At 39.1% G+C, this 26,347-nt stretch overlaps 1 protein-coding gene, 1 long non-coding RNA gene and 2 pseudogenes across 2 annotated transcripts in view; 1 reads left to right on the top strand and 3 right to left on the bottom strand.

The window, feature by feature from the left end:
• LOC148733289 (uncharacterized) overlaps positions 1–20,618 on the top strand; it is a 48,397-nt gene extending 27,779 nt beyond the window's left edge. Inside the window, exon 2 of the long non-coding RNA XR_016000030.1 lies at positions 20,137–20,618. This is a non-coding gene — a long non-coding RNA (uncharacterized LOC148733289). The remainder of the gene's footprint in view (positions 1–20,136) is intronic.
• Positions 9,799–12,923, bottom strand: LOC148733292 (uncharacterized; annotated as a pseudogene).
• LOC148733291 (uncharacterized) lies at positions 14,647–15,566 on the bottom strand (annotated as a pseudogene).
• Positions 17,847–19,411, bottom strand: LOC148733290 (uncharacterized). Its single transcript, XM_088757977.1, has 3 exons — positions 19,191–19,411; positions 18,952–19,132; positions 17,847–18,698 (listed from the first exon to the last, which is right to left on the bottom strand). Exons 1-3 carry the CDS (start codon positions 19,409–19,411, stop codon positions 18,405–18,407), a joined length of 696 nt encoding a protein of 231 aa, XP_088614103.1. The 3' UTR covers positions 17,847–18,404.
• Positions 20,619–26,347: the final 5,729 nt, after the last annotated feature.

The following is a 26,347-nucleotide window of genomic DNA, read 5'->3' as shown; positions in this document are numbered from 1 at the left end:
TTGAATTGCATTATCCAATGATCCAGTTTTTAATAATAATAATTACCTAATTATCAAAATTTTCTACTTATACGTGCTATTGAAGTATCAAAGGACAGCATCTTTAAATTTAGCAGCACATGGCTGGCTTACAACACTTGCAGGTAACGAGTTCCAGTCTATTATTGTTCTAGGGAAAAAGCTCCATTTATAAGAATCAACACGAGTTTGAATTTGAATAAGAGAATATTTATGACTATGTCTCAACGATCTAGATTGTTTCACTTCTTTGGGTGGAATGTCAATAGCTATCTGCTAATTTAATATTTTATACATAATTGTAAATCTATTTTCACAGTCCAGTGTAGAGATAGGCTGTCCCACTCGAGTTCCTTTATTAGCTTAGATACACTCTGGTAACGACTATGTACACCAGTAACAAATCTTGTGGCCCTTCTTTGAATTTTTTCCAATTCATGTATATTTTTTTTGGTGTGAGGGTCCCATGCTGCTGTTGCATATTCCATATGTAGTCTGACTAATGACTTATAAAATTATGCTTTATCCTAACATCCTGAGAACACTTTGCCAAATTCCTTCTAATAAATCAAAGGGATTTATGCATTATGCAGAGAGTAAACTGTGATTAACTGAATTGAATGCTTTGCTAAAGTCCATAGTAAAGATCCAAACTGCCTTACAATCTTGATTGTCCAAATATTTATAAACATAATGTTGAATAGATAATAGTGCATTAGCACAGTTACCCCCCTGCCTGTAGGCAAACTGGGTGGGGCACAGACTTTCCTCAACAGCCTCCCTTGCATGCATATGATATACGACTTTCTCGAAGGCCCTGGCAATCACAGGTGTGATGTTTTACTCTCTGTAGTCTGAATCTGCTTTAGGAATGTCGACCTTGGGCAAGGGGTTAATATTCACCCTTTTCCAGGAACATGGCCATGAGTGAGTTGATAACGATAAATTCCACACACGAGTGATTACTGGAGTGAGCAGTTAATAAATAAATAAATGAATAAACTTTAATAGCTATCACAAGTACTGGTAACCCAGTAGTTTACATTGTGGGCTGTATTAAGAAGAGTTACAAAATTAGACTATTAAGAACAGCATGCACATAAATATATTCAAACGTTCTAGAGATAGTAAAATGTTCATTATCTGAATTACTTTGTGAAAAATTGTTCACTAAAAGTTTCTTAAAGTTGCTTTTATCTGTAATAGTTTTAAATTTGTCATCCAGACGGTTCCATAAGTAGTGGCACTAGCTTGAACTGTTCGAAGGCCTGCGTTGGAGCGACATTTTGGCACGGCCAAGATGATCAGGCAAAGAAGCTCGCGTATTATAAGAAGTTCTGCATGATCTTTTCAAAGAAGGGTATGTTGTCTGGGCTTGTAGCTGTTCTTTTCAACTTAGTGAGCACACTCCAGACTGGCCTCTCTGTTACCTCTGGAACTTCCACATGCCCCTCGATAAGCACATCAGTGGGTCTCACATAACTGTCATCATGGCACAGATGCCCAAAATAGTCATTCAGATGGTCTAGCGAGGTGTGTTTGAAATCAACACAATATTATTGTGGAAGAAGTTGATACATTGTAACTGATTATAATGGTTCTATCCAGACAATTTGGTAAATATCAATGTTCCAGTTAACATACCTAACAGCATGCAATGTTTGGCTTAACATGAAATACCAAATGTAGTAATTGTAATACAGCACATCATGTCTTGTAGTGTATGTGTTCCTAAGTGCACTGCAAGTTGACTATGCTAAGTTGTCTAATCCAGATTCTTCATCAGATTCACAAGGTGAACTTTAACACGCTTTATTTGCGAGAGGTGATTCAATTCAAACAGCTTTCATGATGGTGGTCAGGTCCAAATCAGACCTCTTTGCTGCCTAAGTTGAGGCTGAGCGAGTGCTGTGGGCTCCAAAGTGGTTTGTATCTCTACCAGCATTTGCTAAAACACACCAACATGTAACCCATCTTGCAATGGTATCTTTAGAAACTGCCTTATGTGGCTTAATAAAACTTACAAGGAGTTGTGTTTCTTCTTGTCCAAGAGGTTTCGTACGACTGACATACTCCTGTAGGCACTCTACAATACAGAGTCCAGAATCCTTAAAATTTGCCTGGAAAACAAAGTCGTGTACATGTGCACCAGGTCATGTCTATTTTACTGGTCTAGAAATAGAAAATGAGCAGCTTGACTCCGTTAAAGTCATGTACCGAGTATCTAGCAAGTGTATAGTTTGAAGCCACTGACCTGACAATAACATTAACAGTATGGTGAGCTTACAAGAGAGCTCCTTCAATGATAGTTTTCGAACATGGGGAAGATTGCGTAGACTCTAACACAACATTAACGTCCGAAGTACTTTTGTACATAACGAGCCTCACGCCGTTAGCAACCAAAAAAAGTCTAGGTATCCAGCAGAGAATCCGTACTTTTAGTCCGCATTCTCTGCTTGATACCAGTGGCTTGCTTGGGTAAAATTTTTGATCGTATTTCGCTCCTAATCTGATAGAGGTGTCAACTTTTACACAATCATGTCATCATCCTATGGCGTGAAAAGGTAATTAAAGAAGCCGTATCCGAAAAAAGTGTACATGGCCGGCGCTTAAAAATAGTGACAAGACAAAGCGCTCGCCCGGAGTGTGTTGCGGCAGTTACAGTCACGTCGAAGAAACATTTCTTAGTCAATGCTTGCGGATTTAGTTAACTTCATTAATACTGACATAGGCTGCGACGCTTATTTACTACGACATTTAACTGGCGGCCTGAGTGTTTTGTTTTCTAATCAATTTTTACCAGATTTTTGTTTTCGGAACGGAAACAAAGTAAATTCCAGAACCGACGACTTTTTTCCCGCTGTGTTCGGAATCTTTGACAGCTGACGCTTGGTGCTGTAATTTTTGAGCATCCGGTTACCAGTTATTGGGAATAAACTCGGCGTATTACAACCTATAATTTCTCTTGCTGTTTAACGCAGAGTCCACAATACATGGCGGCTTTTTCTCACTGATATTTTATGTCGCATTTATAGTTTACACACTGTTCCAGTTTTTTTTAACGATATTCATGCAGTACACATAAGATTCTTTGTCACTGGCCTTCATATGACTTATATTGGTGCCGGAATCCTCTAGATAGTTGCGAGAGATTACAGACATTATAGGTACGATGTGATTAACGCACTGGTATTGAAAATCTCTTTGCGCTACCTCCTCCGCAACGATGATTAAAATCGTGAATAAACAGAGAGCGGGGGTAATAATAATTGTTTTCAAATCAAGATAGATGTTGAACAAGCTGACAAAGCTTTTAAACAGACAAAGACCAACTTTCGTTTAATGACACGTTACGTCGAACAAGTTTAAACTCCCTTGAACTTTAACAGGGTTCGTACTGTCTTGCAAGTCTGTTAATTTCAGGGCAAGTCCCCCAATGAATTTAACCAATCCTTAGAAAGTCCTTGAATTTTTATATTCTAAAAGCTTCTTGAGAGGGGTGGGACGTTGACTTTTTCCGAAAAACCAACTTTAAATACTGAGTCAAGCGCTGTGCGCTAGAGTGGTTTGGAAATTAACATAGAGCGCGGTAGATCCAGTAATGCATTATTGACCAAGCAGGAAAACTCAAACCTGAGCCAAGCGATAAGAGCCAAACGAGAGCTTGCCTGCAGGTTACACAAAGACAAAATGGCTGCAACGCTGGCCACCGCAGAAAACGAAAAATAAGCAAGGGTTAATAGTCAATCAGCTCACAGAATTCGCTGCATCTTGCACCGCTTGCGAAGCCAGCCATATAAAAAGGAAAGATAATACATCGGCGTAATATAACTCTTAAAGCAAGAATCTCTCCCAACACATTCATCTAAGGTAGTAAAAGTTTAAAATGTTATGAAAGCTGAAAAAGAAAGGGTTCCGGTGTCGCTCTTATTCAGAGTTACAAGTTTGAATGGCCAAGGGGTGGGAACTTATTCAAGGAATTACGGTATATCGATCACTTGAGGCTGTGCGCGTTACTTCGTGTTGTTTCATACTTTATATTATCTCATATTACCCAGTTCGTCAGGAAATCAATCGTCGTCGTGTGTTTACGCCCTACAAAAACGTCGCATCAGAGTTTCACGATCTAGCTTCGCAAAGAAATGTAGCAGCAGTGTTTTGCCTTGTGTTATTTATTGAGTTTTTTTGGCAGCATTTTTTGTTTTGATGTTCTCTTCCCGTCGCGGTTTGCAGGGCGACTTTTAACAGTAAATGAAGCTGTTTTCCAAATTTTTGTCTCAAACGACTATTTATTCCTGTCGCTCTGCTGTAGATGTAGGTGAAGAGCTCAAATAACAGAAAAGTTTGCGTCACAAGAATTTATTCACATTATATATGCCAGAAAACCTCAGGCATTACTCTGAATGCCAGAACTTCAGCCTGGGTGAACCAGAAAGGATAGACAATACTTCCCTATATTAACCATCAATGAAAAGCTAAGTAAGTCAAATATCTCAGAGGCGCTCAGGCATTAAACTGAATGCCAAGACTTCAGCCTGGGTGAACCAGTAAGGTCGATAGACAACACTTCCCTAGATTAACCTGTGAATGTCAAAGAAAATAAGAATGTTAGGTATCCCAGAAGCACTAAGGGATTACTGTGAATAGCAGAACTTCCCTTCAGCCTGGGTGAACCAGAAAAGATAAACAACACTTCCCCGTATTGACCACGAATGAAAAACTTAAAGTATGTTCTATATCCCAGAAGCGCTCAGGCATTACACTGAATGCCAGGACTTCAGCCTGGGTGAACCAGAAAGGATAGACAATACTTCCCTATATTAACCATCAATAAAAAGCTAAGTAAGTCAAATATCTCAGAGGCGCTCAGGCATTAAACTGAATGCCAGGACTTCAGCCTGGGTGAACCAGTATGGCCGAGAGACAACACTTCCCTTGATTAACCTGTGAATGTCAAAGAAAATAAGAATGTTAGGTATCCCAGAAGCACTAAGGGATTACTGTGAATAGCAGAACTTCCATTCAGCCTGGGTGAACCAGAAAAGATAAACAACACTTCCCCGTATTGACCATGAATGAAAAAACTTAAAGTATGTTGTATATCCCAGAAGCGCTCAGGCATTACACTGAATGCCAGGACTTCAGCCTGGGTGAACCAGAAAGGATAGACAACACTTCCCTATATTGACCATGAATGAAAAGCTAAGTATGTTGTATATCCCAGAAGCGCTCAGGCATTACACTGAATGCCAGGACTTCAATATGGGTGGACCAGAAAGGATAGACAACACTTCCCTATATTGACAATGAATGAAAAGCTAAGTATGTTATATATCCCAGAAGCGCTCAGGCATTACTCTGAATGCCAGGACTTCAGCCTGGGTGAACCAGAAAGGATAGACAACACTTCCCTATATTGACCATGAATAAAAAGCTCAGTATGTTGTATATCCGAGAAGTGCTCAGGCATTACACTGAATGACAGGACTTCAGCCTGGGTGAACCAGAAAGGATAGAAAACACTTCCCTATATTGACCATGAATGAAAAGCTATGTGAAACTTTGTTATATATCCCAGAAGTGCTCAGGCATTACAGTCAATGCCAGGACTTCAGCCTGGGTGAACCAGAAAGGATAGACAACACTTCCCTATATTGACCATGAATGAAAAGCTAGGTATGTTATATATCCCAGAATTGCTCAGGCATTACTCTGAATGAAGGACTTCAGCCTGGGTGAACCAGAAAGGAAAGACATAATTTCCCTCTATTAACAGTGAATGAAAAACTAAGTTTGCTATATCCCAGAAGCTCTCAGGCATTACGCCGAATGCCATATAAATCTTAGAAATATGACAAATAAATATATATCTCAGAAGTGACCAGGCAACACTAAAGAAAATAATATTGTTACAGGATAAGACTTCAAGAAAATAGATTTTTTTAAATGATACAATGTTGACTATGCCTTACTTCAATGGGTGCACAGAATTTAAAAATTAAAATGTCATACACTGCAGGCAGAGCACATAAATTAACATCACATGGCTCCTCTTCAAGGAGAAAGAGCAAGTCATCTCTTAACCCCTTCCATCTGAAACAGACAGAAAAAAAAAAACAGTGAATAAAGTTTCCACCTTTATAATCCAAGCTTACCATATTTTTGCTGGTAACTGGATAAAAGTGAAGAACAGCTCCCCTAAAAGTCTGTCGGCCAACTGTCGGCCAACTGTCGGCCGGCAGTATGCCAACTGTCCATCAAACTAAGTATCCCAAGTGAGATTTAAAGACATGTATTCCAATAGAAAGTGAAATACCATACTGCAAGCTGGAACTTTTTATGCATGTCAATGCAGAAATGCAGAGTTGTACCTACCCCCCAATATTTGCTTTGCTCTTTAGGAAACACTCAGCAAAGGCTTCCCCAAAAGGAACATCAGGAGAGGCACATTCCTACAAATAAATTGCATGTATCACTCAATAATGAATTAACTGAGCTAAAGTCATATAATGTTCACTACTAATGGTAGATATATAATCACTGTTCACCACAGATAAAATATGTTCACTTTTATGAACACCTTTCGTCTGCCTTTCTGTAAAGTCAAGAAAGCCAAGGAAGCTCTCACTAATTGATTATAAATAAATTGCATAACAAATACCAGTAGGCTGAATATGTTTTGTGTTATTGTATAATTCCACTATGATGCATGTCATTTAGCATTGCAGCTATAACCTACCTTAATAACTTTGCAGAATACACAGCACTCTGTGTCCAATCCTTGCTTGCAAAGTTCATTGATATATTTTTTGGCATCACCAGCTCTTTGCTTGAGCAGCATTATCAGTGTTTTGTTAAATCAAGAGTAACTGTCATGAAAAAAAGACAAGAAGATAACAAGAAGTTGAAGTTAAAATAGCTACACCAAAGATCTCAAATGTTATACTTTCCCAGATATTTTCTAACACTGCCAAGCATAAAATGGATTCAATAATTACTATCACGTAGCTAGACATGTAACATAAAAACATTACAAAAATAAAAAATAATAAGATAAAAAATATATAAAGAGTCAAGATTGGCACACACAAATAGCCTGGAAATTTAACTTTAAAGCATCTTCCATTAACTACTATTCCAGTTTTCTCAATGGCATCCCTCTGGCGATTTAAATCTTTTATCGTAGAAAAATAAAAATGAAATAAATTATAATACTGTCAAGACCCTATCAAGGAAACAAACCCGAAATTTCTCCTAAAGTAGCCATAAAAAGTGATCATAGCTAGAAGACTTAGAGGCTCAGCGTAAAATCAAACTCAGCCAATTATGTGATTTTCCTGCCAAGCAGAGATGAGTTCTGATACACCGTGAAACCAGCATTCACAACAAAACATAAGAGAGCAAACTCACTTTTTCCAATCTTAATAAAAATATAAACGTTATGACTTACCCCGGTTCGTCTTAGCTTGAAAATGCTAAGTAACGTTTGCCAAGCTTTTCTTGATCCAGGATCAAGAATTTATTTTATCGATCAACCAAAGATATCTCACCACTTCTCCTTCTTCGAATTTCTGCCGGAAGATGGTAGAAACAACTCCAAATAGAGAGGCGATGGCCACTTTGTTGTTCTGAACATATCGGTCATCCAAGCTTCCGCCATTTTTTAAAAGCTGGACCGTACAAAACGCTTGGAAAATGTGCCACCAACAGGCTACTTCAAAAAACTTGCTGACTCTTATGCCACATTTCTTGAAATTTAAGATAAACCATTCCCTTGACTCATCTGGAGGAGAATGAAGCAATTCAACCCTTCGAAGTTTCAAGGGATCCATAACTGCACGCGACCGCGCGAAACTAAACATTCCCGCTTTTGCTTACGCATATTAATATGAAATCCAATCTCCAAATGTCAATAGGCCGATCCAGCCCCTAATAAACAAAAGGCTTCATTGTACCCAGCAGGAACAGAGATTGTACAAATTCAAGCAACTACTCAGATTACTGCGAGCAAATATCGAAAAAGGCTGTCAAGGCGATGATGGAAACTTATCCGGTTTATGACGTCACTCCATAGCAACCAGCCTTTTCGAATATTTGAACTTCCGTTTACCTGTGGCTCGTGATGTTTTGGTAAAGAGGGTCTCCTCTCAAACACTCCTTTCATAAATCTTATCACTAATGGATGGCTACCAGCAGGTGTATTGTTGGGAAAAATAATGACAGCCAACAATGGGCCTCGAGCTCTGTTCAAAAAGCAATATCCAATGCCAGATTGAAAAAGTTCAGTCAAAAGTTCAATAACATTTGTTACAGTTGGTTGCAAGGGATCACAAGACCGTTTAGGTGAAAACTTATGCCATCTTGCAAGGTAAGTCCAGTACTGTTTCTTTGTTGAGTCTCACCACAATGGCATGACAATGTCAATTGCTTGCTCTGAAAGTCTTTGACTTTGTAACGACATCTGGACAATTTGCAGGCCATCAGAGTCAACTTGTGGTAGAGTGGGTGAATGGCACTGGGTCTGTATGGCAGCTGAAGTAGTTTCTTTCCTTGAGGTTCCTAAAAAAGAAGACGCATCAAAACTGGAAACCATGGCTGTGATGTCTATTCACAGTGGGGCCAGACCACCCCATCAATGTTGTGTTAGAGGCACGCGATGAATAATGGGTAAAATTCAAGATGGCGACCAATTTACAGTTTGCAGAAAGCCTTCGACAACCAATTCAACGTTGCAAACTCGATCTATTGGGCAGGGTTGGTACTGGCGATGGCATAGGACGGATCAATAATTTTTTTCGCAGAGCTGGAAGCTGCTGTATCCGTATTGGATACCAAATACAGTCTTTGTGGAGGAAGATTTTCCACTGTCGAAAGATTAGTACCATTAAGAGGGATGGTTGCAAGGTCCCTGTAAAAGATTCATAGCAAAATAATTCGCCGCCTGATTACAAGGTGAAACTTTCCAATCCATGGCGTGGGGATATTAAAATGGACATGCCGCAGGAGGTGTTGGAATGTATCTGTAAAGACCTTTGGCAACATACTAGCTTCGGTCAACAATTTAGGGAAACAAATACACACGAGATACGAGATACACGAGATAACAGATATGCAAAATGTGAAATACTTATTCACTAGGATGGATTTAGATGGTACAGAATTTGATCCTGCAGTGATTTTGAAAAGGCGTATGGCACCTGTGCAAAATGGCCTGGAGAGGTGTGAGGTGTTAGTGTCAAATGAAAATCCAGTGGAGGTCAAATTTCATAAACTAAAGGAGTTGTTTGAACTGAAATTTCGTTACGGATACTGGAATCCAAGTGGCATTCCACAGCACTGAATAAAATTGACTTGAAAACTTAATACATAATAATGTAATAATTAAACTACTCATATATTACTTATATATTTTTGTTGATATTTAATTGATGTTAGGCCCAGGTAAAACTTAGGACTTCGCATAAGCCAATCTCATTTGAGGGATTTTATTTGGATTGGCTATCTATTGTGAAGAATAGCTAAAGTTAAGTTTGGCTGGATAGCCATTGAATTAGGTTTGGAGTTTGACTTGGCTTGAGAAAACAAAATTATTATGTTGGGTCCACCTTGACCTAAGTAAGGTGTTCGACTGGGGCCTAAAAAAAATAATCTAGGTCACTTTGGGGATCATGTTCTGCTTATATGCATGTTTATACATTTATGCTTGACTTCAAGTCAACCTTTGTGTTAGTGGACAAATATTTTTTAGACAGCACACCAATTTTGAATAAAACTTTGAACCTAACTGTAATTCTGATGGAATTGTCAGAGTTCAGGAGTTATCTTTCCACTTCCAACAGTTTGCTTGATGTACTTCTTTAGATCACTTGTGCAAATCTCACACCCTTGATTAGCAGCGGTTGTCTTTGGAAGTCCACAATGGCAAAACCTGTCATCACAATCGCAAACTCTCCTAGGAATATAAGAATCACTCATGTTTCTCTTCTCACTGCGATAGGTAATGCTGTAGGGATCTTTCTCTTGTAGCCATACCATGCAGACAAACTCATGTCTGAACACAGTCCACCACCTTAGGCTCTTTCTGGCATTGCCTGTGTTCTCCACATACTTAACCAATTTCACATGCTTTGCTTCTCTACCCTGCATTGAATTCAGGCCCAATCCATAGCCAAGTTTCTGATACAATTTGCTAGTGTGGTAGGGGATGGCTACTCCTACTTTCCAGGTGGTAGGAGTGATGTCGGCCAGCAACAAACAATTGGCATTGAAAAATTGTTGGCATAAAACCTTTAAATTTTCAACTTGCTCTTTGCTCAACTGAACTCTGAAGTAAATTGAAACTGCATCTCTCAGTTTGACACCAATGAATGACAATGTGTGGAGTTTCAGAACATGTCCCTTTGAAAGGGTGGGGATCTTCAGAAGTTCCTAAATCAAAGTGCCAAATCCCAACAGAAGTACTTTGATTCAAGTCCTGTGAATCTATTTGAGAATGCAATTCCCTTCTTCTGCTTCTCACTGAACCACCACAGGAAGGCCTTGTACAGTCTCCCACAATTGAGGGTGTCTTTAAGGTACTTCAGAAATGCAAGCAGGGGGGAACTGTCTGGAAGATCAGAAACTGCTGTTGCTGACTTGAGGTAATTCTGTTGTGTGTAATGAATTACAATGGTAACTGCAGTCAAAATCCAGCTCTGCCAAGCATTGTTTGTGTTATGTAGGGGTTCAGCCTTGAGTAAATCCACATACATTCCCACTGGGGGTACAAATTCTTGTCTGAGCTATGAATGTAGTGACGTCATTTCTTTGTCTCCCCATGGGGATCTCGAAGTTTTGTCTTCAACTTCTCAACTCTCTCTGCCATGACGAGTCTCTTTGTGTAATCCCATGGCTGCCATGTAGCTTCAGAACCACCAATAGTACCACCTATGGTTCTCTTACTGGTTTGATTAACATTAGCAAATGGTTAGAATTAAGTTGCACAATTGTGACCTCTCACGCGAAAACGTACACTAACGGCTATCCGTTCGAAGGCGTTTTGCCATTCACTTGCCGTTCACCAGCCGTTCAAAAAAATTTGCATCCGTTCGCACGGCCAGGGTTATCCGTTCAAAAAAACTTGCATCCGTTCGCACGGCTTGTGTTATCCGTTCAAAAAAAATTTGCATCCGTTCCCGCTGCTTGGGTTATCCGTTCAAAAAAAATTTGCATCTGTTCGCACGGCTTGTGTTATCCGTTCAAAAAAATTAGCATCCGTTCGCACGGCTTGGGTCATCCGTTCAAAAAAATATAGTATCCGTTCGCACGGCTTGGGTTATCCGTTCAAAAAAAACTTGCATCCGTTCGCACGGCTTGTGTTATCCGTTCAAAAAAATTTGCATCCGTTCGTACTGCTGGTGTTATCCGTTGCAAAAAACTAATAATTATTGGTTCAGCCGGTTACCCCTTGGGAAAAGTAATTAAAATTCAACAGTTCGCACGGCTGGGGTTTCGGTCGTCCATTGAGAAAAATCCTCAACTGTTGTTCATCAGTTCAGAAAAATGCTTAGCCGCATAAACAAGTTCTATAGCAGACGTGCTTTGAAGTTTGCAATTTTCTCTTGTAATATGTTTTGAGAAGAGTTTGTTCTGAGAGGTCTGAGGGCCTCCCCTTAAATAAGATTTTTTTTAACACCTTGCGGGTGACAGGAACTAAAGTGCGTATTCCGAAATGCTGTTTAAAATGAGTACACACATCAAGGACTGTGTCTTTTTCGAATCGTTCGACTTTGTAGATGTGGGTGTCCTGGAATGTTGTTTCCTTATCGGAAATTTCAGCCGTCAACTGAAATGAGCAATCTGTTCCTGGAAGTTTATAGCAATTTTTTTTTTAACTGTATCGATCGTTACATCATCTTGAGTGTTTTAGCTTGTGCCGCGCGCGTTGATTCGATCGTACATCAGTTCCTCAGGTTCAGTGTTGTAGCTGTTGCGGGTCGCTTTCTTCTCTTTATTTCAGTCTTAAAACAACCGATTTCACGTTAATGGAAGCGCATAATCGCATTTACTTTTTCTTGCTCCGTGTTCTAACGGATTTGATTTACTTCTGCGTGCCTTTGTAAAGCCTTGAATAAAATCATTGTCCGGTGTTATTTTGGCCCTCGCCCTATATTGTAGGGTTTCTGGGCATTTAGGCCTTTTAGGCCTTTTACCGATGAACGTGAGCAAGCCACTAGCCAACGCTTACACTTTGCCAAGTCTCGCAAAGGTTTTGGGAAAGGAATGAATACTTTCCTTCCCCTATTCCTCTAACTCTTTGATTGATTTTTGCCTTTTATCGGCACATCTTGAGTCTGTCTTACACTCACGCCAACAACAGTGTTTGGTACCAACCATGCCACTTCCTTTAAGAACGCTAACTCTTTTTAGTGAAATTTCCTGTTGTTTTCTTTCAATTTGATTGCGCGGCTCTCAGAGCTTGCGAAGTTTTCTCAAAACATTGCAGTAAATAAATTAGTCAAACGCAAGAAATTCTTGAAATTACGGCTGTTTCCTTGATGAGATTTACCGATCAAATTTGCTAGTCAAAATGAAATTTCAAAAACAAGGTGTCAACCTTGTTCAGTTGGTCACAACTTTACTGTGTTTGGTGGCCCCTAAAAGAGCCGTTGTTTGATTGATTGCTCTAAGAACAGCAGTCACAAAATTGTCGATTTTACTTTCTCCTCTAATTCATCTAGTCCCTTCAGCATGTTCTCGACACTTACAACAACAGAACGATAATTCTCCATAACAGAAGACAAATCTTGTCCTTCTGGTAAAGCTGCAGCTGTCTCTTGCAGTTTGATTTCAGTTTCCTTTAGTACCTCCAATAAATCGAGACGTTCATTGCAGATGTAATTTAGGATTTCACGCTCTCGATCCATGCTGGCATGAACTCTTGAAACGAAGGTTTTTTTCGCGAGCGCTCAAAAATAACCGCTGTACAATCCGTCAGTCAGTTAAGTGTGCAATCTCCTCCTACAATTTGTTTCTCGCTCACGTTTGCCGCCGTGTAAAAATAGCCATTTAGTCCTTTGGCCTAATTATTCCCCCAAAGATTACACTTTGCTTCGGTGTTTCAGGCTTGTTTTTATTTCATGTAAGAAAGCAACTGCTTCATTTACGCGAAAGGTCACGTCCAAAAATATCTCTTCAATGAAGCGCCAAGGTGTTATGATACGGGCAACAAAGAAAACAATTAGTAACATATTTCGCACCTTCCATCAGAATGCCGCCAGTAAACAGCAGCACTGATAAACTATTTGCACGCGTCAAGTATAAATAGCTCTTGGAAATGAATTATAATTGTTATTACTATTATTATTTTGTTTTACGGGGAAGGGGGAGGTTCTAACACAGCCAGTATGACAATAGTGTTGTGTGGCAGTCTTTTGCGGTTTCCGTGAGACCTCAGCGATATTCCATTTTCTTCGTAGTGGTCTTTCAGTCGGCGGAATCGGGAATAACTGATCCCGTAAAGTTTTAGGAACATTTCTTTGCAGATGGCTCTGGCTTGAAAAGTAAAACTGCATCGAGGACTCCGTTTTCTTTTTCCACCCGATACTTCAATGCTTGTGAATGCTTGGATGTTGGCCAGTATGACTAAGTCGAGTTCGCCATGTGATAGTTCCATACAGTTATTCAAATTTACAAGTACAGCTGCTTCCGAGAATTGTTGAGAACAATGACCACCTTTAATGCCCCGAGAACATCCACATCCATCTTGAAGAAACTGTTTCACTTTCTCCACGATTTCCTCTTTGTCAATTAATAACTCAACTTGATCGCCTTCATCCATTTTGGTGATTTGATTAGGAGTTGTAGCAAGTTTTAAATTCCATGTAGTTGTCAAGACAACGCGCTTTAGAGTGGAAGTTGATTGGCTGAACTGAACGTTGCGTTACCTTTTGCAAAATATCAAACACCACAGTGCGTTATGCAAATTTCGCTTGTGGCGAATGATATACTTTGACAAGTGTAGACACCGCTCGTTCTTACGCAAAGGGATGGTTTCGTCCACCTAAAATAGCCTTAGTTCTCTGTATCTTTGTCACTGGTAGATATTTAACGAGAAATGTGCACAGGAATGTTTGATTTTGAACTTTAAAAAACAGGTTCTGAGTTAATGTCGGAAACGCAACCACAAAGTCGATATTCAGCTGAAAATTGAATGATGTTTGTTTTCTTTGCTCTGTGTCAAAGTAATCTGGCCGTTGATTTAAAATGGTTATCATCATTACTCGTTCAACCGTTCAAAAATTTGCCACAGCCGTTCGGCCGTTCACCGTCAGCCGTTCAAAATTTTTCTACAACCGTTCAGTCGTTCACTGTCAGCCGTTCAGCCGTTTACCGTGAGCCGTCAGCCGTTCAAAAATTTTCCCCAGCCGTTCAGCCGTTCACTTTGAACCGTTCAAAAATTTTCCACAGCCGTTCAGCCGTTCACTTTGGACCGTTCAAAATTTTTTTCAGCCGTTCAGCCGTTCACTTTGAGCCGTTGAAAATTTTTCTTCGGCCGTTCAGCCGTTCATGTTAGCCGTTTCAATCGCCTTGGCCAGCTGTTTGTCATCGTTCACTAGCCGTGCGTTTTGCCGTTCGAACGGATAGCCGTTAGTATACGTTTTCGCGTGAGAGGTCACAATTGTTCAGTTCTCCTGAGTGGGATGACATGCACTTCATGTCAGATGGGATTAACTCAAATTTGAACACAACCTGCTTTCCACGTTCAGTGGTTAGTTTTTTGCCTTGCACCTCCTCCATTTCTTCTCTCAGTTGGTTGGTGTATGATTTCATGAGTGCATGGTCTTCTTCACAACTAGCCCCCAGAAGTAAATGGTTATCATTACAAACAAGTTCAGGAAACGAACCAAGTATGCAGTGGCAGTATCATCTTTACCAAAATGGTGCACCATCTGCCCTCGCTGCCACATACTTCACTCCCTCTTCTCCATTGAACCACTGTAGACAAGGGTCTTTTTCATGGAGTGTCAGGTACATGTCAGCAAGCCTCAAAAGGAGAGGTTTAAGGGGCCTGTACACGCCAAGAACTGATTCTAGAGAAAGCTTTTCTGCTAAAATCTCTAAAAATAAAACCTCACCAAGGTCAATGTTCTTGATATAACTCATCAGAGTTTTGTACGGAAGGATCTTGGGAATTTCACAGCTTTGCATAAATTGTGATTTCTTATTTTTACTTGATTGATCCGAAGATTGTTTCATCACATCACTGCTGTTTTGTATGTTAATGTACTTCCGCTTGCTTACCACCCCCCTTCGTACAACACACGCATGCCCCTAAGCTGGTTTTGATCACTTTTTCATATTCTTGAACTCTCCTTTTAACAATCTTCGGTATAATATCATTCATGCGCACTGCTGAATTAGCAATGTAAGATTCCATCACTTGTCTTGAAGTTGTGCCAATTAATGTGGTCCATACCCCATCTTGCACAGATTGGTCATCCGAGACTGACATGCTGTTGCTTCCACAATGTGTTTGTTTTAGTGTAGCAATGGTCTTTTTTTTTCCTTCGTAATTGCTGTAATCTTGATAGTTGCTCAAGCTTGTCACTGCTATCATTCTGCACTTTACTGCTTACATGTGGCTTCCAAGGCTTTTTTTAATTGGATTGGACATTAATTTTCATTTGCAATAGCTTTAAGTTCAGTAATCTGTTATTGGCAATAAATAGATTATAAATGAATCATTAATTTTAATGATATCAAGAATCAGAAAATGAATTTGAAAAATATATTGACTCAGGGGATCTAGACTCGTTGTTAGGTTTTCAAGACTGAAGTTGCTTCAGTCACTAATAAAATAGTGACCAGTATTATTATAACAGAAACTGATGAGAACACAAATATGCCTCAGGTTTAATCCTATAGATTTAAGGCTGTACATTTCCTATACTCCTACAATTGAGTTGGAGGAAGTTCAAAATAATTTTAATGCAATTTCTCTTTAGTGATTGCTTTCTTAATAATCTTCCCATAACTATGGTATTGTACATGTAAAATGAATTGATCCCGTGAGAGCAAGTTTGATGTTGGTCTTGCAATCTTGAGACTTAAAGGAATATAACAGCCAATTTTGCTATCAAAACAATCTCAAGCTTGAAAAAAGATATGTGTTAAAAACAGTGATTTCTAGCAGAGAGTTCAAACCTTTTAGAAAATGACCCATATGGACCTGCATGGGATCAATATTTTGTAATGAAACAGAATGCAGATTGCATACAGACTGCATCAATGGCTACAATACCTCCATCAGTTAGTGAAGCTTTTGTTGCTCACAGAACAACTGTGTTGTACAGAAAATCAGCTTTAAGTCTGAGCTCCCCCCCCCCCGATAATATATATCACACCACTGATACAGAGAAGTTAAATGAACAAACCTTTCTTTTTCGCCTGCGTACAATTAATTGTTTCTTGTGTAATCAAGTTCCCAACTCGTTAATTTTGACTCTTTCAGCAGCCAGTTGCCTTTTGAGCTCTTATATTTGTGCATCTGCATTAAGTAATTTCTGCATTTACCCTTTCCTTCTTGAGCCGTTGGTATTTTCCGATCAAAAATCTTGGCTTCTTGTTACTTGCCGACCATGGTGGACTGAAAACACCATGATTTATTTTTGCCAGGAGAAGACAAAAGCAACGACTGAATACATAATTATTTAACAAGCACAGACATCGAACTAAGATCTTATCATTTCAGTTTTTTTATTAAAGCTCATTACACTCCAAAAAAAGCCCATTACACTCCGAAAAAAGACCAAAGAAAATGATTACCTGAAAGGTTTGCCAGAGCCACTTGGCTCTGAATTTTCGCCTCCAATCAAATCCTTTTTTCCTGAAGTTATCGAGCTAGAATATACTTATCATGCACTGACAGCTGATTGTATTGCTCTTACCAGGTCTCCAAAATATCGACTAAAGCCTGGCCTCCTCGGGATATATGCCGGCACCCAGAAGCCTTTCCAGACTTTTTCGGCCTCATTTTGAAAAATAATAACCACGCGTGTTGCGCACATAGAAGCGGTGGTCTGGCCCCACCGTGATTGTGGCACATTAAGTGTCCCAGAGGCTTGGACAGTTTCCACTTTCTGAAGAACCCTATCAATAGATTAAAAGGAGGAAAAGCATAAAATTGGTGTTCTCCCCAGTCAACAAAAAAGGCATCTATAGCAGATGCACCAGGGTCAGGGTGCCATGCTATGTAAGACCAAGTCTGAAAATTAAGCCTGAATGCAAAAAGATCAGTAGATGGGGTCCCCAGGGCTTGTGTGATTGACACATAAATGTTGGAATCAAGCTTCGACTCTATTATCATGAAAATATCTGGATGCCTTATCAGCTGCAGTATTGTGCAGTAGATAGCCAAATATTCCGTGTTATGCACCACAACCAAATGGTTCTAACAACTTGATTACATTCAATTGAATGGGTGCCACCCATATTTTTAATGTAGGAAACTGCTCTGGTGTTAGCAAGAAAAATTCTCACATGGGTATGAGACAGAGTTGTACAAAAGGACTATGATCCTAGATTAGCTGCTTTTAATTCAAGGCAATTAATATGCTGGTGGACGACTTAAGGACTTTAGAATTCTTTAAGAGAACTTTCTTCTTCCAATGCTGCCCATTGCAGACAACATCGTTAGTGTGTGTGCTGCTCTGTGCAATTTGCTACCTCCCCTGGTTAAATGACTGCTATTACCTTGTGAGCCAAGAAACACAAGAAGTTTGTAAATTTGATCAATTGCCAGTCAGCTTCTGTAAATGGTTAATAACACAGATAAAAAAAAATGTCTGGAGACTCGGGAATTAATTGATATCTAATCCTGCACACTGTTCAAGTACTTTTGGTTTTACAATAAGCATTCACTACCAATGGTAGTTCCTTTATAATGATTTAAGTATGTCATGGTGGAAGAGTTCCTGAACATTATACTTCAAGAAAAAGTTTCTCAGCTTTTCAAACATTTTGTTCCACGACTCACTGTCAAAATTGACATTGACAATCAATATTTCTTTGAGGGTATAGATAACTAGATCACAGCAATGAATCCATGTTATCCCCATCAGACCCTGGATTTGATAGTTCCATTTTGTTTCTATTTTAGTATATATTTGTCACCAACAAACATGAGCTTCTCCTCAGCTGCAACCTGTGGAGGGAGATTTTTTTTTGCATACATGGTCTTAACTTCAATTAACTTCTGACAACAATCCCAAATCCTTACACCATCAGAACTGGCTCCCAGGAAGGGCTACAGTTTGTTTATTATGAGTCCACTGTTTTTTATTGACAACTTGTTATGATTTTTCTTTTGATTTTTAATCTAGTGCTTTCTTCTCTTTTTCATGGCCCTATGTTAACTGTCGTGGCATTACATCTTCAGCAGTTGGACAGTAATTTATAAGATGCTTAACAGTGTTTCTCCTGTCTGTGCTCTCTCTGAGGTGGCACACAGTGTAAAAGGACGAAACTGTAATTCTTTCTGCCCTTTGATCAAACCAAAACTGGGACTGGGGTTGATTCACAGTCTCTTTGTTAATCATTTCTGCTTGCTCCTCATTAAATGTAATAGACTCAAGGAATTTGATTGCCATTTCTTTAGAAGCTGTAGGTGTTACTTTTTCACTATTAACAGAAAAAACACATTGGCATAATCATTCATTGAGTAAACATCAACACTTTGAACACTTTCATGCTTACTGACATTTAAATCCTTGCTTATCAAATCCCTGATTTCTTCCTCTGTTTTCCCTGGTTCTTCAGCTAAATGCAAAAAGGCAGAGCAGAAGAGCTTGGGAATGTTTCCAGCAACCCAGTTTTGAATTGTTGCTCTAATGCAGTTGGGTCATAAGGAATAGGAAGTGGATTAAAATCCCTTAGCTTCATGGAGTTCTTTACTGTTACAGCATAGCCACAACAACTTGTTTGTAAGTCCTGAATAGGCAAACTTCCCTCATTTTTCTTTCCTTTCTTTTTCCACATGCACTGTCCTGATGTACATGACTGGAGATCATTAAACCTTATGCTTGCTTCCAGATCAAACAGTGCTGCAGCTATATGGTGGCAACCTCCATCTGCCCTATCAAAAGGAGATGAATGTGACTAATATTTATCACATAGTACTCTCAGACAAGTACCCTTCATCAGTAGTTTCCAGTTGCTCTTTCATTGAAATTGCTGGATCGACTGGCTCTTCTTCTGAGATTTTCGGGACTTTTATCTCCTCACTTTTTACACAAAGTTTTATTAGTTCAGCCTTACGCTTTCCTGACCTTTGAATGCCTCGTTGTTTTAAGTATTCTTTTAGCCAAGGTACCAATTTAGTGCTAAAAATGCCCGCACCAGAACTGGCAGCCATCTTAAGTGTCCTCCAAGCCTCGATTACATGCTCGTTTCTATTTCTCATGAGCGCGCGTCCAAGTATATCGAAAGGACCCTATTGCGAGCTCATTCAGAGACACAGAGACATGATCAGACCTGATCTGAACAACCAGTATCAGCAAATTTGTGCTGAACATGTTAGCTTTACTGATTTATTGTTTGGGAATGACCTCCCAGGACAAATTAAGGACATTAGTGCCACCAACAGGGTTGGACAAAAGCTATAAAGCACTACCAAGCCTGACTGTGAGAATAATGTTCAAGCCACCACTAAATTATTTGATACGCTGGGTCTTTATGTTCACCCAGACAAATCAATTTTGGAGCCATCACAAGTTCTAGAGTTTCAAGGTTTTGTCTTGAATTCTGTGACCATGACTGTTACCTTGACATATGCCAAGGCAGAAAATATCAAGCATGTTTGCAAAGCTCTTTTGACCACAACACAACCTACCATCAGGGAAGTGGCATTGGTCATAGGCACACTTGTGGCCAGTTGTCCTGGGGTTGCTATGGGACCCCTGTTTTATAGACAGCTGGAAAAGGACAAAACTGCTGCCCTTAAGTTTCATCATGGGAATTTTGATGAACACATGATACTGTCACCAACTGCAAATTCTGATATGCAGTGGTGGTTTTGGAACATAGATAAGATCTCCAAACCCATTTCACAAGCTAATCCATATTACACTCTTCATACAGATGCATCCTTGCAAGGATTGGGAGCTGTTTTTCAGGGACAATCATCAGGAGGCTGCTGGGCATCCGAACACTCGCAATGGCACGGGTAGATTTTACTGCCTTTTTGGAAAGTTGTTTTCATAAGTAAAAAGAGAGATATCACATTAGGAAATACCAACTTGAGAAGCTACTGATAGTGAAGTACTTGCTGCTTTTTCGGTCAAAGTTATTTATGAACACCTTATGCTATAGTTGAATTTAACTTTATCAATTTAATTAGTTATAAATATCAAAGCACCTAGAAAAGAGATCAAGTATGATGGGGGCTGCAGCCTTTTCAAACATGTTTTTGAGGCAGAGTTAAAGTAATGGTTTACACATGTATCTTCCTGATGAGCAGCTTGACTCTACCGTGAATACAAATTACTGATAACAATTTGTACTGTTGTCAAGTAACTTCAACTTCATTGTTACTACCAATTAAATATTGATATGTTGCTATATCTGATTTTTTTTATCTTGTTTAAGGAGACCATGTGTTTGCTTGTTGCATACAAATGATTTTCCCATTCCTTCCCTCTGAAACTCCCTTTATCTAACTCAAACAGGCTTGAAGGGTAAGTTACCTTTACAAAGTGGTGGGATATTAAGTGCTACTTTCTTTCTTGTAAGTAGATCCCTGATGTTGAACCCCTTGTCTGCCATAACAGAATCCCCCTCTTCAAGTTTGTCCAATAGACCACTTTTTTCTGTAATGTATCTGTCGCTGACATTTCCAGTCCATAGTTTAGAAATGAAGGTGAAATAACCTGTTGGTTAGATTCCCACTAGTGCTTTCATAGTGTTGTGCTGTTTATAGTTACTCCAAGTGGCCCTCTGGGCAATAGGGGATGTTGGCTTTTGTAAAAATATCTCTGTACAGTCTATTATTATTCTTGTGCTTGGAAATGTACAAAAAGACCTTGGTAAAGTTTTCTTAATGTCTTCCTTACAAGGCCATCCGAGGAGAATGTCATGAAAAACTGTATAGACATAAAACAAACCCAAGTTATGAAAACTTTGCTAACTGATCCCTCTGATACTCCAAATATATCTGAGAGATGTCTACTTAAAAGCCCAAGTCTGAGTCTCACCAAAGTTAAGATGAACTCTTCCATAATGGTCAATAGTCTCTTCTCTCCAGGCTTTTTTTCACTTGAATCCTTTTGATACCTAACATCTTATTTTTCTGCAAACGGCTTCAGCAAATTAAATATCATCATTAGGCAAGCCAGGCTAGGTATCCCGGTGTAAAAATTTGACAGACCCGTCATTTTTTTAAACATCATCCACTAAGAGCGCTCTTTTCATCTGTTTGTTGTTTGTTAACTTTGCTTTAAGTCTTGCACATTCTTCTTCAAAGCATCAATTTCACTGATTAAAACCTCAAAATCTTCAAAAGGAAAGTCAGTTTATAACAATAATAATAATTTAAACATATTTATACAGGATTGCAGCTTCACTTTAGGAAAGAAAACTGCTATCAATGCAGGTCCTGTTAAAAAAATGAATAGAAATCAATTTAGAGTAAATTATAAAATAGTTACAATAAACAAAAGTAAATTCGGACAATAATGAATTGTACGAATTATTAAAAATTATTTAAAATCCTTAAAGATTTTTGCTTCTTTATAAAATTCTAATTGAACTTTTTCTAAAGTAAGGCCCTGTTTACATGGGAAGAGGGTGCCCCTAGGGGATAGGGTTTCTCTACTTGGTAGGGTTGAAGATACCGAGCGTTTACATGGTAATTTGAAACCCTAGGGGCGAGGGCTGACACTATAGCCAGGTCACCCAGCAAGGAAAACAACCAAAATCACGGCGGGAGATAAAGTTTTGGTGGTTAATTCGATTCTTACGGCACTCGCTTCTTTAGTTCCTTCTTTTCAACTTTGTGCTTTGTTGTTGATATCTCTAATGGCTGAAAGACAGCGTTTACAACTGGCTAGCCAGCACATTTCAGCCCAATATAACATTTCACCTGTTTTGTAGCTAACACTAGCTGTGGATGCTGTTCCACTGTCCGCCATTTTGTTTCGCTGAGATGCCTGCGCTGTGTGTCAGCGTTATGACTGGACATAGCTCTACCCCTAGGGATAGCCCTAGGTTTTGCGTTTACATGGGCTAATGGCGGCAAAACTCGTCCCTACACAGTAGGGTAACCCTACCCCTAGGGTCATCCTACCTCACATGTAAACACGCATTATAATTACAATAGAGAAGGGTCACCCTACTAGCTAGGGTAACCCTACTATGTAGGGGCACCCTCACTCATGTAAACAGGCCCTAAGACCATCATTAGTTCTTGTATTGTAGTGGGGAATGTCGTGAATTCTTACATTAAAATAATTAAAAAGACATCTGGGAACTCTATTTGCAATACACTCATTAACAATAAAAGCCAAAAGCTCACCTTGAAAAGCTTCAGCTTGCTTGTCCACGGGTTTGAGGCAAATGAGCCTGATCCACTCAGAATCGCGCGTACATGTGGTGAATATGGGATACCGCTGGCCACTTGCCACGTGAATGCTACTATTACATAACAAGGAAAATAGCTCTGCCTTTTCACAAAAATGATACAACAATAATAAGGAAGTGATAGGGAACATAAAAATCCTATTTCCTAGCAAATTTTTCATTTGAAACAGCCACAGTATCAAACTGGCCACAACAGATCTGCCTGCCGTTTAATGACCTTAAAAGGAACTGTAACAAGACTTATTGAACTACCACTGTGTATTTTTTTTAAACTGAAATTTATAACTTTATTTGTCTCAGGCAAACACCTGTGAAACCTAACAGTTACGGCTAACGGCGCGATTCAATAGTTCAAAATTTCCGCGTGACTGGTGTGCAATGCATTACGGGCTGATGACGTACCGTGGTTGCTTCGCTTTTTCGAATGCACAAAAAAAAAGAAAATAGGGGAAGGAATGTCGCAGATACTTCCTTGTCAGCTGGAACCAGAGTACTCATCAACTGACGAAAGAAGTAAAAGTAAAGAAGACGACGATTCTGTTGTTTCAAATGCAGATACGAGCGATCGCCATTTGAACACGTCTTGGTGCCTTTGCGAACGGTGCGCTATTATGCCAACTGAAGTCGAATCTATTTGCTGCAAAGAGCCGGCTTTTCTATCGAAAATGATTGAAGTTAAAATCTGAATCAAAATTGTTAACTTTGCTTTCATCTTGTTTGGCTTTGTTGCTTTTTAATGAAGAGTCTTGTCAGACTTAGCAGTTGATTCCCTACTGTTCAGTAACAAATATTTACTTTTACCAGTTTACCACTTGTCCACCATTAAACTTGGAGAGTAGTCTATCTTTGTTTTATCATGTCTTGGTTTGTTTGTTTGTTTGTTTGTTTGTTTGTTTTTTTTGGGAACCCTTGTACTCATGATCCGTCCGAATTATTAGAAGAGCTGAAAACAAGAGTTAACTAGGGATTTTCTTTCCAGGTTTGTTTTGCAGTACCGAGCACGGTAGTTTCCTGTCTGTATGTCTCAACAGGGGGGTTTTGTGGACAGCGTTGGTCAGTCTCCATGATCGAGAAAGTGCTGGTCTTCCTGATAGGCAGCAAGTATACAACAGGTATGCTTGAACTGTACTTGAGTATTTCAGACAACTCCACTTATTGTGTCAAAATCGTTTTCTTTTTTTTGGCCCCCATTACATGTGCACTTGACAGTCTTAATGTTGCCTTTGGATAGATTACATGTAAGTCTCAAATTCACCAAAAAAAAAAAATGTTCTAACAAAACCCATTAAAATAGAAGTTTTATAGAACAAGTATGTTCAGGTTTGGAACATAGATACACTGAATTGTTTTCTCCCCATATTTATCTACTTTTTGTAAATTAGGTCATTTAGATATGCTGCATACAGATAGTTTACCTAGTGGGTGCATGGCTATCTTGGAAAGGGCATTCGATGTGTAATACCATCTTGTGCAGTCAAGAAAATTAGAGCTGGAATTAAATAATTATGCTGCAAATAATTATGATCATATAAAGTAGAGGGGCAAAAAGGTTTCCATAATCTTCTGTCCATAATCTCCTTATGACTTGGCCTTTCTAGTGGGGCCATGCCATGATGCTTGATCGTTCTTTGTGCCTTGGAGCAGGCTTTACTCCTGAAGCTGCCAAGTGAAGAGCTGCCTGCAGCATGTTCTTTAGACATTCATAGGATTTCTCTTCCAGAACTGGTTCAGCTCCAAATCTCTTTGATACTTTATTGCAGGATATCTTGAACCTTGGTTCCCCCTGACATTCCCCAACTTGGATTAAGGCCAAATTTAAGGGAAGCAAACACCTGGATCAGAACAATAGGCAATTGCAGAAACAGGGGAGGACTGGGAAGGAGTATGGTTGTCTACGTTTGTTTAAAAAACTGAAATATTCAAATGAAAGATCAACTCAATTAGGGAGGAGTCTTCATCGCAAATAGAAGTATCTGGAGGAGGAAAATCGAAAAATGTTAACCATTCAAATGTTCAATAAAATAGAGAGTTTGTATGGATTGGATTGACAGGCCATTTGGACAGTTTGCGACTGAAAACTCTTTAACTTGGCTGAGTAGCTTTTCAGTCATAAACTTTCAGCTGAAATGTTTAGATTTTCAATCTAATCAATCTAAGAAACTCGTTTCTGCGGTTGACTAATATGGCTTGATACCAAGCCAGCTGTGACGGTTTCTCACATGGTGAATAACTGACAGCCATTTCTCTTGTTGGACTTCAGCATCTTTATTGCAGCTCTCTGCACACCACCACAGATGGTTCATGATTGATGGAATCCATGGTGACAGATCTGTGCAACCAGCTTCTTTAGACACTGCTGATAATTTCTTGCTGACTGACTTGGCCAAATGCTATGGATCAGATTGATGATCTATCTCAGCGTGGTTCACTCTCATACCTTCTTGATTTGGGGGTGTCTGTCAGTTGATATTATGTCAACCTTTATACCATTAGCCTCAATGTTTCATAAAGTTGTAACAAAACCTTTTTTCTCCATCTGATTTGAATTTGCCACCTGAGATACAGATACAACATCAAAATCAACCACTTTCTGGCCTTTCCAGATCAAGAAAAGAATAGTAATAGTAATAATAGTACTTTAGTTAATTTAATTTAATCTAACATAATTTATATAGCGCTAACTCCACTAATTGACCAAAGCGCTTTACAATTCATAATATTAAAATAATTAAAAAGATCCCACCTGTAATAAAGTATGAATAAATTAAAAACCTATTTGCAGACTTATTTATAAAAATATCACAGTAAATCCTATTCCAAATTATCAAAAAGTTAAACATTATATGCTTTTTTTAAAAAGATCGGTCTTTCAGTGTTTCTTGAATAAATTAATTGTATCTAAACCTCCAAGATCTAATGGCAGCTCATTCCAGAATTTAAGTGCAGCAACGGAAAAGGCCCTGTCTCTGTATGTTTTAAGTCTTGACTTCGAAACAGCCAGAAATTTTTGATCAGTAATTCCGTGATATATAATGGTGCCATACGATTTAGGGCCTTATAAACTAACAATAAAACTTTAAAAAGAATATGAGAGTGAACAGGTAACCAATGCAGTTGAAGCATTACAGGGGTGATATGATCAAATTTCTTGGTTAAAGTGACGATATGAGCAGCCGTGTTTTGCACAGACTGCAAACTACTTATCATATGCTTAGGGAGGCCATACAATAAAGAGTTACAATAGTCTAGTTTTGAACTAACAAATGCATGAACAAGAATTTCCCTAGTTTCCTCAGTGAGGTACTTCCTAATTTTAGAAATGTTCCTTAAGTGGTAGTACGACGTTTTGCAGATCTTATTTACATGTTCCACCATATGACAGCATTCGTCAAATAGGACACCGAGATTCCTAGCTGAAGATTTGGGGAGTATTTGTTCATGACCAACTGACACATATAAAATGGCAGGCTTTGGGCGGAATTTTTAACTAATTACAATCAAACAACAAACATATGAAATACATATATATGAACTGCGGTTATGAAGCGTATATGTGCACGATCGCAGTAAAGCACTATTTAAGCAATAGTGAAAATCAGACCTGAAAAAAATTCAGGCCTGTACAGGATTCGAACCACTGACCTCTGCGATACTAGTGCAGCGCTCTACCAATTGAGCTAACAAGCCAACTGGGAGCAGGCCATCAAATTAATTC

This window comes from Stylophora pistillata, chromosome 4, assembly GCF_964205215.1.
Source record: "Stylophora pistillata chromosome 4, jaStyPist1.2, whole genome shotgun sequence".
NCBI lineage: Eukaryota > Metazoa > Cnidaria > Anthozoa > Scleractinia > Pocilloporidae > Stylophora > Stylophora pistillata.
The sequence above is the reverse complement of the archived record's forward strand: the minus strand, read 5'-3'. Positions and strand labels throughout refer to the sequence as shown.

What these genes read in the sequence shown, in the direction of transcription:
- LOC148733290 (XM_088757977.1), bottom strand. Translation starts at nt 19,411, where the DNA reads ATGGCTGCCAGTTCTGGTGCGGGCATTTTTAGCACTAAATTGGTACCT. An exon ending in CTGGAAACTACTGATGAAGG is followed by an intron (nt 19,133 to 19,190) that starts GTACTTGTCTGA and finishes TCCTTTTGATAG; the next exon opens with GGCAGATGGAGGTTGCCACC. An exon ending in GTTGTGGCTATGCTGTAACA is followed by an intron (nt 18,699 to 18,951) that starts GTAAAGAACTCC and finishes TGATTATGCCAA; the next exon opens with TGTGTTTTTTCTGTTAATAG.